Source organism: Equus quagga, chromosome 1, assembly GCF_021613505.1.
Source record: "Equus quagga isolate Etosha38 chromosome 1, UCLA_HA_Equagga_1.0, whole genome shotgun sequence".
NCBI classification, from domain to species: domain Eukaryota; kingdom Metazoa; phylum Chordata; class Mammalia; order Perissodactyla; family Equidae; genus Equus; species Equus quagga.
The window spans coordinates 45113016-45128790 of NC_060267.1; the positions used below are offsets into that span (position 1 = coordinate 45113016).

General features: G+C 38.1%; 1 protein-coding gene across 2 annotated transcripts in view; it reads right to left on the reverse strand.

Moving 5' to 3' along the window:
• Positions 1-6268: 6268 nt before the first annotated feature.
• The window catches only part of CREBL2 (cAMP responsive element binding protein like 2), a 29495-nt gene continuing 19988 nt past the window's right edge, over positions 6269-15775 (reverse strand). For both annotated transcript variants that reach the window (XM_046684087.1, XM_046684096.1), the window contains 3 exons: positions 12796-12993; positions 11431-11575; positions 6269-9388 (listed from right to left, as the gene is read on the reverse strand). In XM_046684087.1, coding sequence (XP_046540043.1) covers positions 9384-9388; positions 11431-11575; positions 12796-12993 — 348 coding nt within the window. In that variant the 3' untranslated portion in view covers positions 6269-9383. The remainder of the gene's footprint in view (positions 9389-11430; positions 11576-12795; positions 12994-15775) is intronic.

Here is a 15775-nt window from a genome sequence, read left to right on the forward strand (position 1 = left end):
AATCTGCTAGCAAGAGAGAAGTCACTATCTTTTTTTATTTTTTAAAATTTTTATTTATTTATTTTTTTGAGGAAGATTGGCCCTGAGCTAACCTCTGCTGCCAATCCTCCTCTTTTCGCTGAGGAAGACTGGCCCTGAGCTCAAATCTGTGCCCATCTTCCTCTACTTTATACGTGGGACGCCTACCACAGCATGGCTTGCCAAGCGGTGCCATGTCCACACCCGGGATCCGAACCGGCAAACCCCGGGCTGCCAAGAAGTAGAACGTGCGAACTTAACCGCTGCGCCATGGGGCTGGCCCCAGAAGTCACTGTCTTATGTAACTTCATCAGAGAAGTGACAGTCCATCACTATTACTGTACTGCATTCTAGTGGTCAGAAGCAAGCTACAAGTCCTGCCCATACTCCAGGGAAGGGGATTACACAAGGCAGGGGACCATTTCAGAAGCTGTCTACCATGACAACAAAATGGTATTTGGTGAAAGTAGATCTCTCTCCTATATTAAGCTTCTTGTCTCCTAGTACCCCTATCTAGAAGTAAAGGTTATTTAGTTTCTTAAAAAAATAAATCCTTATAAATCCAGAAATAATCTACATATATAAAAGCATACACAGGAATATATATGTGCTACAGCCTTTAAAAAATACAATGAAGAACATATTATACAAACTATTTGGTGCTTTGCTTTGTTGACTTGATATATCTTAAGGATCATTCTATGTTAGGATATTCTTTTTAATGAGTGCATAATGTTCCATTATATGGGTGTACCATAATTTAATCAGTCCCTTATTAGTGGCCATTTGTTTCCAGTCTTCTGCTCTTACAGATAATGCTACAAAAAACATCCTATACATATATCTTTGCACACATGGGCTAATATATCTTATGGCTAGATCTATGAAAGTGGAGTTGCAGGGGCAAAGTGTTATGTGCATTTTAATTTTGATAGATGTTATTCAAATTTGCCTTCCAAAATGTTGCACCTCCAGCATGGCAGCTGGATTCATGCTCTAACCAACAGCATAAGCGCATAACTGTTTCCCCTTACCTAGCAATTCAACCTGATTAACTTGATCTTCACCAGATAGATGTAAGGTATCTTAATGTTTTCATATACATTTCTTTACTTATGAGTGAGGCTGAATAGTTTTTTTCATGTTTGAGAACAATTCTTTTTTCGTGTCTTTTGCCTGTTTTAGTAGTGACTTTTATATTAGGTCACGTTGTATCTTAAGTGACAGACTCAAATTGGCTTAAGCAAAAAAGGAACGAACTGGCTCCCATAACTAAGAATCTCGGGTCAGAGCTTCAGGCATAACTGGATTTGAGCCTCAAACAACGTAATGAGAGAGATGGTTCTCTCCCCTTGCACTGGCTTTCCTTTCGTGGGAACAAATGGGAGCAGTACGCCTAGCCCTGATTTAATAGCTAGCTTTTCATATTTCCAGTCCAGCAGAAGAGAGCAAATTCACTTCCCAGAGAGCTCACAAAAGTAGCAGAATTGAGTCTCCTCGACTCTGAATAGGTCGTGTTCCCCTCCCTAAACCAATCACTTTCTCCTGGAAACCACGATGCTCTTTTTAAGAAAATTAGCCCTTTGTCTGTCATTGGGAAACAGATATTTTTGAATTTTATCATTTGTCTTTTTAAGCTTATTGTATTTTTTTTCTGAACAGACATTGTTATTCTGTGTACTCAAATTTATCAATCTTGTGGGTTTTGCCTAAAATCCCCTCCCAACTCTGATTTTTTTTTTTTTTACTTCCCATGTTTTAATATTTTACAGTTCCTTTGTAGAATGTTTAAATCTTTGGTCGCCTAGAATTTATTTTGTCAAAGGAAAGAAGTATTTTATTAAAAATGGAAGATAGAGCTTATCTTTTCTATAAGGCTAGCCAATTGTCCCACTGCATTTAAAAGTAATACATTTTTTTTCTCCACTCGTTTAAAATGCAACCGTAATCATACATTAGAGGCTGGCCGGTGGCCGAGTGGTTAAGTTCGCACGCTCTGCTTCAGCGGCCCAGGGTTTCACCAGTTCAGATCCTGGGTGTGGACACGGCACCGCTCATCAGGCCATGCTGAGGTGGCGTCCCACATAGCACAACCAGAGGCACTCACAACTAGAACATACCACAACGTACTGGGGGACTTTGGGGAGAAGAAGAAGAAAAAAATAATAAAAGAAGATCGGCAACAGATGTTAGCTCAGGTGCCAATCTTTAAAAAAATATATATCATGCATTAAATTCCTGAGTGTGTTCACAACAATCTGTGGCCTCTCGTTTGTTTCATGGATCCACCTATTCATGGACTAGTACCCAAATCCTTTAATTACTCCCAACCAATTACTGTCGTTGTACAATGTTTTAAGATCTGGTAGGGTACTTCATGCTTCCATCTTATTTTTCTTTTACGGAATTTGTCTGGCTACTCTTACAAGTCTATGTCTCCATATAAACTTTAGAAAGTTTATAAAAAGTACTAAAGTATTTTGAAATATATTTCATGCAAGCCATGGAAAGACCTAACAAACCATCCCGGCCCCAGATTGGCATGAACCTCTCTGACAGCTAGGTTTTTGTTCACCCTGTTCATATTCTCTTTCTCCTGAAGAATGCTGAATAAATTCTGCCACTGTCTGACCCTTTGGGCTTCCATTTTCTATGCTCTGATCATCCTCTATCTAGTCATATATTCTCCAAAGAGGGTATAATTGGTTTGCTTAATAAATTATATAACATTCAGGTTTGCTTTCTTGAGATTCTACCAACGTCACCTTCATTGGAATTTAGGGAGCTCTCCCAAAGCTCAGTCATTTGTGGACAGATGATCTCTTGGTTTATTCCATGCATGGTTAACGGCTTCCATTTGTTGCGATAGAGCTTGTTGGTTGACTTCCTACCAGCCATCCCCTCTCCTCAGAGTGACGCCTGGAGCTGTGGCAGTCACCTTACAACCATGAGAGGATAAGCCGCAGGTGACAGCCAGCTGCTGAGGATGGGAGAGCAGAAGGAAGGAAATATCCCGGATCTTTAATGACATTGTCAAGCCAATGTAGCTTTCCCTCTCAGTACGTGAGATAGTACACGTCTTTATCGTTCACGCCAGTTCGAGTCGGGTCCTCTTTATTTGCACCCGAAGGCCTCCTGATAGCCCATTCTCATACTAGGTAAGTGATCAGTGCTGTGAAGTCGGCTCACACACGCTTGCAAGAGCCAATTTCTAAATTTTTCAAAATTTTGGTTGCTGCTTGACAACACAGTAGCTTGAAATCACTCATGGTGGGAACATTTCCACCCCAGAATTTGGCAAATACAAATCAGGCCTCCCCCAACCAAGAGTCAGTTGTTAAACATCTCCTAGCACATAATTCCTATTTCTTTTTACTCAACAAAAATGTTCCTAAAAAGCCGTGGTCACTTGAAATGCCATTGGGATGAATTACACTTGTAGAGATACTGTATTTTCACTTGACGTATTTGATAAGAAATGAAGGAGCACATTTCAGCTTGCTGTTTTTCTGTCACCCCCAGGTACATAATGATGTGGTTAATGACCTATAAAACATTAAATTTCACTAAAGGAGAGAGAATTTAAAGGAACTCTGTGATGAGTCCTTTGTATTTGAAACGGCCTTCTCCTATTTCATACTTCAGGTATGTCTGGCTCAGTACCCCTTTATCATCTAAATGAGTCAGCATCTCCTGAGCCCCGATGTGTTGTGGTTTATTTCTTACACCAGTTTGTGTGCTTCTGATTTGTACTCAAGACTCCCTTCTCTCCACCACTTCTGGCCCTCTTCACTCTGCCCGACTCTGGGAAGAAGAGTGATGCTAGTATAGTTCACTTTTAAAGACATCTTATTGGCTGTTGCTAGGTGGAGTTCTTACTCTGCCTCATGGAAAAGGCTCATGGGCCTATTTCGGTCTGGAGTGGTAAAAAGGTGGGGCTACTTCCACATGGAAGGAGGCACTGACAGCTTTCATTTTGAATTTGACCCCTACGTGAATTCCTCCTTCTGGGAGGAGGCTTGGTCATCTTTTTTGAGCTTTCTTCCTTCCTTTTTCAGTGCTCTCTTTCTTCTCTATATGTGGCAGCTGGGGCCCAGGACTGTTCCGGCCTGAGGTTTGAGGGTCATTACTATTTATTTTTTGCCATAGACCCTCTATCTTCTTTTCTTGTGGTGTTGGCAGGCATGCTTCGTTCCTTGAAGTTGTAAGATCCAAAACTCAGGGTGGGTTTGGGGTGACATTTTGGCCTGTTTGGTTCTGGGCTATCCAGGCCTACCTGGTGTAGGCACAGAGTTGTCATTTCCAGCCTGCTGACTTGTTTCCGTGTTGGGTTTGGGGCTGTGAAGTGCTTGTCAGAAATCACTTCCTTCTTAGGAAGGGGGCGCTGAGGCATGGCAGGATTGGATTGGGTTCTGCTGGATCACAGGAAATTTCTCCTGCTCAAATATTATCTTACTGCCAAGTCAAAATGACCCGTAAGTCAGAGCTCACTGTCCAAATCCAGCCCAACCCGCAGCCCAGGAGTGTTTGCAGCATTGTGTCATCACACAATAGGTGAATTATGTGTGTCCACTCTGACCCCAGGGCTTGCTTTTTTTTTGATTGGCACCTGGGCTAACAACTGTTGCCAATCTTCCTTTTTTTTTTTCTTCAAAGATTGGCACCTGGGCTAACAACTGCTGCCAATCTTTTTTTTTTTTTTTCTGCTTTATCTCCCCAAAAACCCCCTCTACACAGCTGTATATCTTAGTTGCACGTCCTTCTAGTTGTGGGATGTGGGATGCCGCCTCAACATGGCCTGACGAGCGGTGCCATGTCCATGCCCAGGATCCGAACCCTGGGCCGCCGCAGCGGAGCGCACGAACTTAACCACTCAGCCACAGAGCCGGCCCTCCAAGACCCCAGGGCTTGCTTTAAGAATTCAGCTCATTTACCTCCTAGTCATTTTCTAGAGCTGGGCTGGGTATTTCTCTGCAACCCATAACAGTTTCTGCGTCACAACTATCATCATCTGTCTTGTGAAGTAATCTGAATTTGAGATGGACAGCTCCAAGCTGCCCTCAGACTTACAAAGAGAGTCCATCCAGCTCCATGTGTGCTCCAATCATGTACTTTTTTGGGCCTCAAATGTGCCTGTGCTGGTCAGTGCCATTCTAGCCTATACTAGGGCCTTCTTCAGTGACTGGAAACCAACTCTTGGGGCTGGGGGGGGGGGGCGGGGGGAGAAATTCCTGATTTGTAGCATTTATTGATTTCTACAGTGTAAATAAAATACTTCCATCTTTGCCAATTAAAAGCTACCAACCTGATGTCACTCAGCGTGGAGTTGGGACGAGAGGCACGCAATTGACTTTCCTCTGGGAAGCCAGCAATAAGCCAGCTGTGGCACACTATTGTTTTGCACATTTAAAAAAAGGCACCCTCTGGGTGGAGGAATTAAGAAAGGTACTCTCTTTGGGCAAGTTAGAAAAAGGCACCTCTCTGGGCAGACCTGCACCACATGGTGCCCTGGTGAGCGATGGCAGGTGCCCCTTCCTCCACACATGGCTTGTTGAGGGGAATGTGAGCTAGATTTTAGGCCCATTCACCTCCTCAATTGGGTGCCTTTGTGCAATGCACAATTAGCACAACCTTACATGACAGTCCTGGCTCTGATTCATGACTACCCTGTAGTTAAGTAAAATGGATGGAATAAGAGAAAAAGAGAACCAAGTTACCCAGCAGCCGGAAAACCTGCTTTATGCAGATTATAGGATTATTGCCAGTTGGAACATTAATTGCTCTTAAAATTAGCCTAATTAAAAACAAGCTATTATTGCTAAAAAGAGCCTCCAACTATACCATTCCAGGGATAGACTAATGATATAGCTAAAAAGACTTCAGGAATGTGATACCTACAACACTACATATTCAGATTCCAGCTCATTAAATAAATATATTTATCTTTAGTGACTTAAATCCTAATAATAGTCAAACCCAGGCATATGCAAATATTTTAAATTTAATTTAGTTCTTTACTACGTCAGAAGCAGTTTCTCATAACTCCAGACTATCCAGCCTCCCAATTACTCTGTGAAAGTTATCCTCGCCCTTTTTTTATAGATGAGGAAACAGGCTGGGAGATTAAATAAAGCAAGGTAACTCCAGAAACGGATCCAAGGCGAGGTCTTCTGCCTAAATTTCATACTCTTTTTACTACTTGTGCTTATACAGACACATTTCAGTACTGTGAAACAGACAATCTGAGATATCTCTGGTGAAGATATTTTATTTTTCATAAAAATATAATAGTACAATGCTCTTCAGAGAAAGAAAAGTTCCTTCAATGCCCCCAAATACGACGTGGTTTAATAGCAATTTTCTTCTCTTTTAAAAGTAACTATGTAACTGATAATATGCAACTGATTTCTTGTGAAATATAGCATTTATGGTTTTAAATTTCTTTGCCTTTATTTTAACTAAAGGTAAGTCCAGTTTAAACCTATACTTTTTGTAATGAGCCAAATCAAGTCTATCATAATTCAAAGATGATAAAACAAAACACTAAATGGTGATGCTGATAAATACTGTCAATTAGCTGGTAAACAGTGATATGAATTTGCTGCAGTAAGATAGATTCTGATTTACATACAATAGGAAGATTTAGATAAAATAGAAAAAAATTTTTAAGAACTTCAACTATATCCTAAAACTTGACCTGGTCAAACTTACTCCATATTATATTCAGTTGCTCTAATATATGGCAGGTCTATGCTAAATTAATGACAGAATACGACTGGTCTAAATACACAAATATATTTTTCCCCTTACCATTCTTTCTTTGGGGGGAAAAAAGAAAAAGAAAACATTGCTGTGTTTACTCAGAGAGCAAGGAGAACAGCACCAACCCAGGGGGACTGACTCACTGATTCTCTCACCCTCTGTCCTCTCAGCCTGCTTGTTGCCATACAGGTGAGAGATGCCAGGACTTCAGTATGCTGCTCCTTAACTGGAATGGGAAAAGAAATGCTCCAGCTGTTTTAATCAGTGGCATTTATTAACATGCTTCAAGTGGCCAAAGCGAACAGCCAGCACAATACCCAAAGCAATCAAAACATTCCTTTTTAAGACCAAGGAACTGTCTCTTGGTGTGATCTACTCCAAAGTACCAAATAGATAGGTTTAGGAATAAACTCAAATAAACTGTAATTTACTTTCACCCAAAATTACACATCCTCTACTTGAGGACAAAGTCACTGCTCTTGTAAAGATACTAGGAGGGCGGGGCGTAAATAAGCCTGTAATGTGAAATTACAGCCAGAGAAGAAATACTTCTAGCACAATGGAGACACTCCATTGACGAGCCACATTTCATTGCGGAATGTTTGCTTTGAAAACCAACTCTGCTGGGGAATTCAAAAGGTACTGAATAAGCAACACAGAGAAGGCTTGGGTTGTTTTGCAAAATAAAAATATACATTTGAGTAGACCAGATGGCAAAAACATACCCATCATAATCTGAACACTATATTTAAAACACTTAAATTCTGAAGGCCTGAATATCAACAATCTTTAATCTATTTATATTTGTGATCCTAAAAAGACATTAAATACTCTTAAATCCCCAGTCCTCCAAAACACAGAGACACCCAACAGGCTGGGCTAGTGGTATATCAGTAGTCACACAGGACTAGACTCGAGATCGGAGTTCGCCACCTAAGAGATCTTTAGGAACTCAGGCTAAGGGGAGGCACTTTATTCAAATGCACGGCCTAAAAAGAAGGGGGGAAAGTACCTTGTAAATCTGAAACTATGTGGTCCATCACATGTTCCACCTCACAGACATTCTAGACGATGACACCTCCTCTTAAACTGCCATTTTATAAGGAAACGTATTTTGTTTGGAAGCCAAATATTTGCTTCATTAGAACAAAGAACAATTATAATTTAGCAGCAACCGAGAACACAACTCCTGATTTAACTATAGAAAAGGGAAGAGAGTGGCAAAGCGTCTCAGAAGGGAAATCGAAAGATCCCTAGGCCTATGTGAACATATCATATTATGAGCTTGATTTCTCAAGCATCACTCCAGCTGGTAGTCAGGAAGAAAGTCAACGCAGCTGTGATGGGAATGGAAAGAACCACTCTGCCCTCCGCACCTCCTGCCAGGCCCACTAGGGGCAGTGTTGTACACAACTCTAGCTCCAGGGCTTCACTCCAGGATGGAGGCATCGCCAGGGCTGAACCACACGCACACCCACAGTGTGTTTCTTTCTAGGTCAGAGCAATTCACAAGGAAACTCACATCAGGGAAGAAACTAAGTGTGCTGCTTACAGCTACAGCTGTTAGATCTAGTGGCACTTTGTCCCTCACTTCGTTCCAGATCTCTTAAGGCAGAAACTCCATCTCAGCAGCTAGTTTCATCCTATTTTCTTTAGAAAAATTCTCCAAATTAGTTGAGTACACAAGGAAATGTGTGTGCACATTCACTCCTGCCCTCCCCACATACATGTATAGACATACAATAGAAACACATACATACATACATACTCTGGGTTGTCAAGAAGACGGATGCTGCTGAAATGCCTAAAACGTGACTTCTTGCTTAAAAATAAAATTTGACTAATTATTCTCCAAGTATGGATTAGGCCCCAGCAAACTTTTATGAATATAGTTTGAGAAGACAGCAACAAAACTTTTAAATAGAGGCTGTCTTGAGGGCTTTCCTGATGGACTTTGTTAACATGTACATTATTCAAAACAGGCATATCATTATGGATTATAAAAATAGAAATGTATATATTCGTTAATACATATTCACAGCTTATGCTGGAATGGCTCACAGGAGAAATCATGGTTCATGCAGAAAAGAAACATTACTCAAGTAAATATAAAGAAATAAGATTAGGTCCATAGAGGCTGAGAACTTACAGTCAGTAATCAGCCCATTTGGTTTCTCTTTGTAGGGCAATCAAAAACAGGAAAGGAAGTGACAACTAAACACACAAACACATACAATTACATGAATTACATGGAAGGAATATAAATTAACCCATAAAGCAATGTGGGGTTAAGGTGCAAAAATACAATCTTCACCCATTTTTCTCTACTCTTGTGTTTTCAAGAATTGCAACATGTTAAATGCCATGGGTGGCAATACCAGCCAGAACAGGTCTGAATGTTTGTAAATTTTCTAAGTGTTGAAAGTTAAAGCAAAATCCTGTCAGATCCATGATCACACATTTTGGTAGAAATTGCAGATTTACAGAGATGACTACTGAGCAGTAGGTAGTAAATGGAGCCAAGAAGTATAATCTTGCCCATTCATCCTCCATAGGAATCAGAATATTGGCTTCGATCACTGACTCATCATTTGATACGATCTTCACCCTGAAAAATAAATCCAAAGTTATCAACGTAAGAATGTTTTTAAAGTCAATGAAGTTTGGTTAATCTGTTCTAAAATGCATGATTTTTTTTAGTTTAGTATCTACAGAAAGGCTATTTTTAAATACAGACTGAAAGAAAACTGCGCTGACTTGGCTATTTTTCATTAATTCAATTTATATTAAAGCAAATGTTACCTCATCTAATAAAACTTATCAAATGGCCAATCCTTCAGTTTTATACAAATTTTCTAGAAGATGAAAAGTTTACAATATTTCCTTACAACTATTTCGAGTGCTCTCAAAGCAATCACAATGGTGAAGAAATCAATACATGGCATCTTCATTTTAAAATCTTTACAGTCTCTTCAACAAATGGTGCTGAGACAACTGGATATGCATGCAAAAGAATTAAGTTGGACCCTTACCTCACACCATATAGAAACATTAACTCAAAATGGATCAATGACCTAAATATAAGAGCCAAAACCATAAAACTCTTAGAAGAAAACATAGAGGTAAACCTTCATGACCTCGGATTTGGCAATGGGTTGTTAGATCTGACACCCAAAGAACAAACAACAAAACAAGAAAAGAGATAAACTAGACTTCATAAAAATTAAAACCTTTTGTGCATCAAAAGACACTATGAAGAAAGTGAAAAGACCACCTACAGAATGGGAGAAGTATCTGCAAATCATACATCTGATAAAGGTATAAAATCCAGAATACAGAAAGAACTCGTACAACTCAACAACAAAATGAAAAACAACGTAATTAAAACATGGGCAAGGGCCTTACACAGGAACTTCTTCAAACAAGATATATAAATGGCCAAGAAGCACATGAAAAGATGCTCCATCATTAGTCATCAAGGAAATGCAAATCAAAAGCACAATCAGATACCACTTCGTACCCACTAGGAAGGCTATAGTTCCTAAAAATGGAAACTAAAAAGTGTTAGCAAGATGTAGAGAAATGGGAAACTTTCCTGTATTACCGATGGGAATGTACAATATTTTAGGCACTGTGGAAAACAGTCTGTGGTTCCTCTAAAAGTTAAATACAGAATTACTATATGACCCAGCAATTCCACAGGTACTCAAACACATACTTGTACATGTATGTTCACAGCAGCACTATTTACAGTAGCCAAAAGGCAGAAACAATAACCAATGTCCATCAACAGATGAATGAATAACCACAAACTGTGTTATACATACACAATGGAATATTATGCAGCCATAAAAAGGTATGAAGTACTGATAAATGAACCTTGAAAACATGCTAGGTACAGAAAGTCACATACTGTTTGATTCCATTTATATGAAATATCCAGAATAGGTAAATCCATAGAGACAGAAAGCAGATTTATGGTTGCCAGGGATGAGTAACTGCTTCATGAGTTAGGGTTTTCTTTTAGGGTGATAAAATGTTTCGTAACTAGATAGAGGTGATGATTGTACAACATTGTGAATGTACTAAATGCCTCTGAATTGTTACCTTAAAATGGTTAACTTTATGTTACGTGAACTTCACCTAAATAAAAAAGAAATCCTTACAGTGAGGGGCCACTCTACTAGAGCCTGGACTAGGTGAGGACAGGCTCTACCATTACAGCTATGTGACCTTAGGCACCTTACACAGCCCCTCTGCTATTTCGTCACCTACAAAATAAAATGTATAATTCTTTAACACAATTATCGGAGGAGATATTTAAGATAAATATAAGTAAGAGTACTGTATAAGCTGTTAAAATACAAAAGAAAGGTACCATTATTAACAATAACTAGAATAGTACACTCCCATTTATGGACTAAGTCTACCTAATAAAAAAATTCTATAAATTTACCAGTCGCTCTTTATAAACTCCACATAAAATGTATTTCAATATTTAGAACTAACGCCATTTCACTTGCTTATCAGTGTATTACAAATGACATCAACATTTTATTTTATTTAAAGACATACCGAGGAAAGTGGTCAACAGAAACCCCACCTGAAGACACTCCTCTAAATATAAACTCCCCCACGGGTTGTACTCACAGGAATTGCTGTTAGCGTCTGTCTTCCCAGCTTTTGTGTGCCTGCTTGAGTTCTGCTGAGATTTGCTCTGCTCTTCTCCAGTGAGTAGGGCCTTTATTTCAGAAGGGATTTTTCCTTGGTCCATTGCCATGCACCACTGCTTGTACTGAAATATGTAAAACATATTTAAGTAAAATTTTACTACTCAGAGTTCAGGAACCACTGGTAGAAATCCTAGACCTAAGATTCCCCTAACTAGACATCACATTAGCTGCTGGGAATTTCACCCTCCATGGCATCCTATTTAACACCTAGGACATGGATGAGGTCTTCCATCTCTCAGAAGGGGGAGAAGAAGTGCTGCTGAATCTCCTTCTTGTGATGTACAGGAGTGTTGCTCAGATTAAAAAGGCCCCTCTGGTTAAAAAAATCTCTCTCCACAGTGTGCTACTAATTAGAATTCATCTCTTTTTGCTAATTATCACATTATTACTCCTACTCACCAAATAAATACTTTTGTAATTTCCTTTCTCTCTTTCATAAACATTTGCCAAACATCAACTATCTACCAGAATGTGAAGTAGGACTTTGGGGGTATCCCAAGATGAATCAGCCCAAAGATTATCCCTCAAGTGGCTTACATTGCAGAAGGTGAAAAATAATTTATAGCATTAAGTCAAATTCAATATATTAAAAAAAAATCTACTGAATAGTGTACATCTGGACTCTCTTCATGCCCCAACCTTATTTTCTTACCTTCTAAAAATCTGAAGTAGTCTGTCCCAGTTTTGTAAAGATTATGAGCGTATCATCTCTCTCTTCTTCTACCTGTCACCTCCTCCCCTGAGCTCACAGTAGTGCGGTTTAATTCTCTTTTACCTATTCTCTTCTACGTTTCTACAGCCACTTCCCAAAGTCTGAATGAATGAATGAGTGAATAAAACACGCCAAACGAATAAATGTTTAAACACAAATAGTATCATACAATGCATATTGTTACATATTGTGATACTTTTTCCACTTATCAATATATTATAAATGTTTTTCTACATGAGTAAATATATACGTGCACTGTGAATTTTTGCAAAGTAGTCCAATATATGAGTGCAGTATAATTTAACTAACGAATCTCCTATTGCTGTCCATTTGCGTTATTTTTCATTTTTTCTTTCATAAACAATCCCTCAATGAAATAGTCATGTACATTCTGCTCCCATCAGCAATGTATGAAAATACTTATTTGCCTATATCCTTGCTAACAGATTAATATTCTTTCCCGTGTTTGTCAACTGGATAGGTAAAAATTGGTATCTCCACCTTTTAATGTATACTTCTTTGCTAAGCTTAGGTTGATCTTTTCACACGTTTATTGACAGACTTTCTCACCATTTCCAGTTCCTCTCTGAGGGCACATATGGCTCTTTCCCGACTGGATACCAACTCTTCCAAATACTGATATCTCAGTTTTTTTCTGGCCCGGCACTCTCTTGCACTCTGCCGGCTCCTTTCAAGTTTTGCCTTCAAGTCAATTTTGGCTGGCTTCCGACCTCGTTTGCCGGGCTTCTTTACTTTGCCTCCAACCACCTTCAGCAAGAGAAGGAAGAAATAATTTTTTTCTCTTAGTTCTGTGTCGAGGAAAGTGACTGCAGCTGCATATTAGCAAGGAAAACATTTACGAGTAATAAATGAAGCCTATGGAACTAAGAAAGCAGAATCCCATCAAATGCCTTATGAGTCTTTAATAATTTTTTTCTGATACTTTTGATACCATGAATGTGAGAGGAGAAATAATGTAAGTTTTCATTATTTCTTCAGTAATAAACTTTAAATAGTTTAACAGTAAACTTTATGAACCATATGTAGCTAGATAATAAAAAAACTAAAAGATTGCCACTAAATATTTTGTTCATGAAGAATTTTTATTGACTCAAGAAAATAACTACAATAAAATAAGTAAAAAAAAATCAATATTCAAAACTTTCAGTAAGTTTCAGTATGATCTCAAAGTCATAAAACAATACATAGAAGAAAGGATGCTAAGAAAAGGTCAGTGAGGATTTCTCTGATGGGCGTGATTATAAATAGCTTTCTTCTCATCGACACTTTTAAATGTTTATAATTAGAAAAAATTAAAAATCTACGTGTATATATGTGTATATGTATGTATCTTAAGCAATTTTCTATGAATTCCCTCTTCACATTTGTTGAGCCCAAAGGAACACACAGGAAGTCCCTGAAATCTCCAGGATGATTCTCTCCTGCCTTTAGAAGTCGGTAATTATAACCCTAGATTGTCTCAGGAGATTTCTACCTGCTCCCACTAGTGTCAGAAGACATCCTCTTAATATCCCTGTTACTCATTTACCTGCGTAGGCACAATTTTTAGGTGACTGGCAAAGTAATTTAATCTTCTTCATTGTTTGGTTTTGGAACCTCCCCAAGTTCTTATACAAGAATTAACCATGAGGTAAAGATGATGAATTTTTAAATAGATGAACCTGAACTTACACATCAAATAAATGTTCTTGAAAGCAGGTACATTTATGCCAATGAACAAGCTTTTTTGGAAAGCGCTTGTGGAGCCAGTATTTTACAAGTCACAACACAATATGCTTCATTACTTTAGAGTGATACATTATTCTTCAAATTCCCAAACAATCTGATTATCCACTTAGTTTATCTGACGAAGTTCTGATGATGTCTATTCCTTTCTGAAAATCACCTTCAGAGAATAAAAATGTCATAACTTCAATGTACTGAAAGGAATGTTGCTGAGGCTTTAAAGGCAATTCTAAAAGAGAAGACACAAAACTCAAACACTGGCAAATCACTGGAATAAATGTAGAAGCTTTCCCAGGTAACAAAATTCAAAGGATCAATATTCATTTGGACTATGAAAACTGATTTGTTTGTTTGAAATCACTATTTATATAAACCAACAATGCCCAGTATTCTGTAAAGATCAGATCATTACTAAGTATAATGGTTAGGTAAGGAAAACCAAGGTTTAAATGGGAATCAGCCTCATTTACCAGCCCTTATGTCATATCACGATGGCTAAGCATTGCATCTAGCATTTTATAGGGTGGCTCTGAAATGAGACAGAATACTCTAAGGTTCTGAGGAAAAAAATCTTTCCCTTCCACCACCATCTAGCTAGCTGCTTCAGTACTACTCCTAAATTAGTTTCAACTTTTCAAAAACTGGTCTTTTACGGCTTTTCTATTCTGCATCATCATGTTTTTATTCCAGTATAATAATATACACCTCAGGAAACTTTTCTTCAGAGCCAAATATGTGATACCAATTGCAAGATGACTAGTTGATTCAAATATTACTATGGACTAAATTTTAAATTATGCTTATATCACATCAATTGCACAATTTTAACAAAATATTTTAAAATCACCCTGCATTAAAACAGTCTATTTGCTATTGCCACAGCTTTTAAAAAGCAATATATTTACAGCATAAACTCATGTGTATAGTGAAATAAATGGTAATCAAATCTATTCTTTATGTAGTAAAATGAGTCATCAATCACACAACACTATAATCCAATACCTCATATATTGCTGTTTTTAATTAATTCAGGAGTGGCTGCCTTTGAAAAGCCAGCAACAGAACACAGTGTACTTCCCAGACTTCATTGATTTTTGAAACAAACCTAGCACAGTCATAAAAATCAAACAAAAGTTATAACCCTTTGTTTACTTTCATGCTAGCAAAATATTTAAATTGGAACTATTTTATTCCTTTTCTTTATTAGAAAGGCACAGTAAATGAATCCAGGGTTCCTGTATTTTATGTCATCTCCTGTAAAATTACATTTAAAACCACATAACCCCGACTTCTCTAGCTTAATTTTTCCCCAGTAACAGACCGTTTGGCTTTTGGTGCCAGCTAAAATCTGATTAGTGTACCAGTTTTCAAGAGAGTCAAGTATAGAACAGAATTATTGTAAATATTAAGTATAATAATGTATGAGAGCACTTTGTAAAGAAAAAGATAATATACAAATGTAGGTTAGTAAACTAGCTGCCTTAACAACTGAACTTTATATATTTCATAAGCCATAAAGACTGGGAGATGAATACGGGAAGTTAATTAGAAATTAGGAACCAAAACCTAAAACTGAAATCAACTTCACAAATTCCTTAAATATCTCTGGGCCAAAAATCATTCTTACCAATGTTTCATAAAATTTTCACAAACTCAGTGATAACCACATAGGCCCTCTTGCTCTCTCCTCTTATTTCTTCTGTGAGGAAGCATATTAATGGCTAAATAAAAGTACTGATTTTTATGCACCAACACAAACCCCAAAGGAAGCTGTGAAACTAATCCCCCAATTTAGCATTTTTTT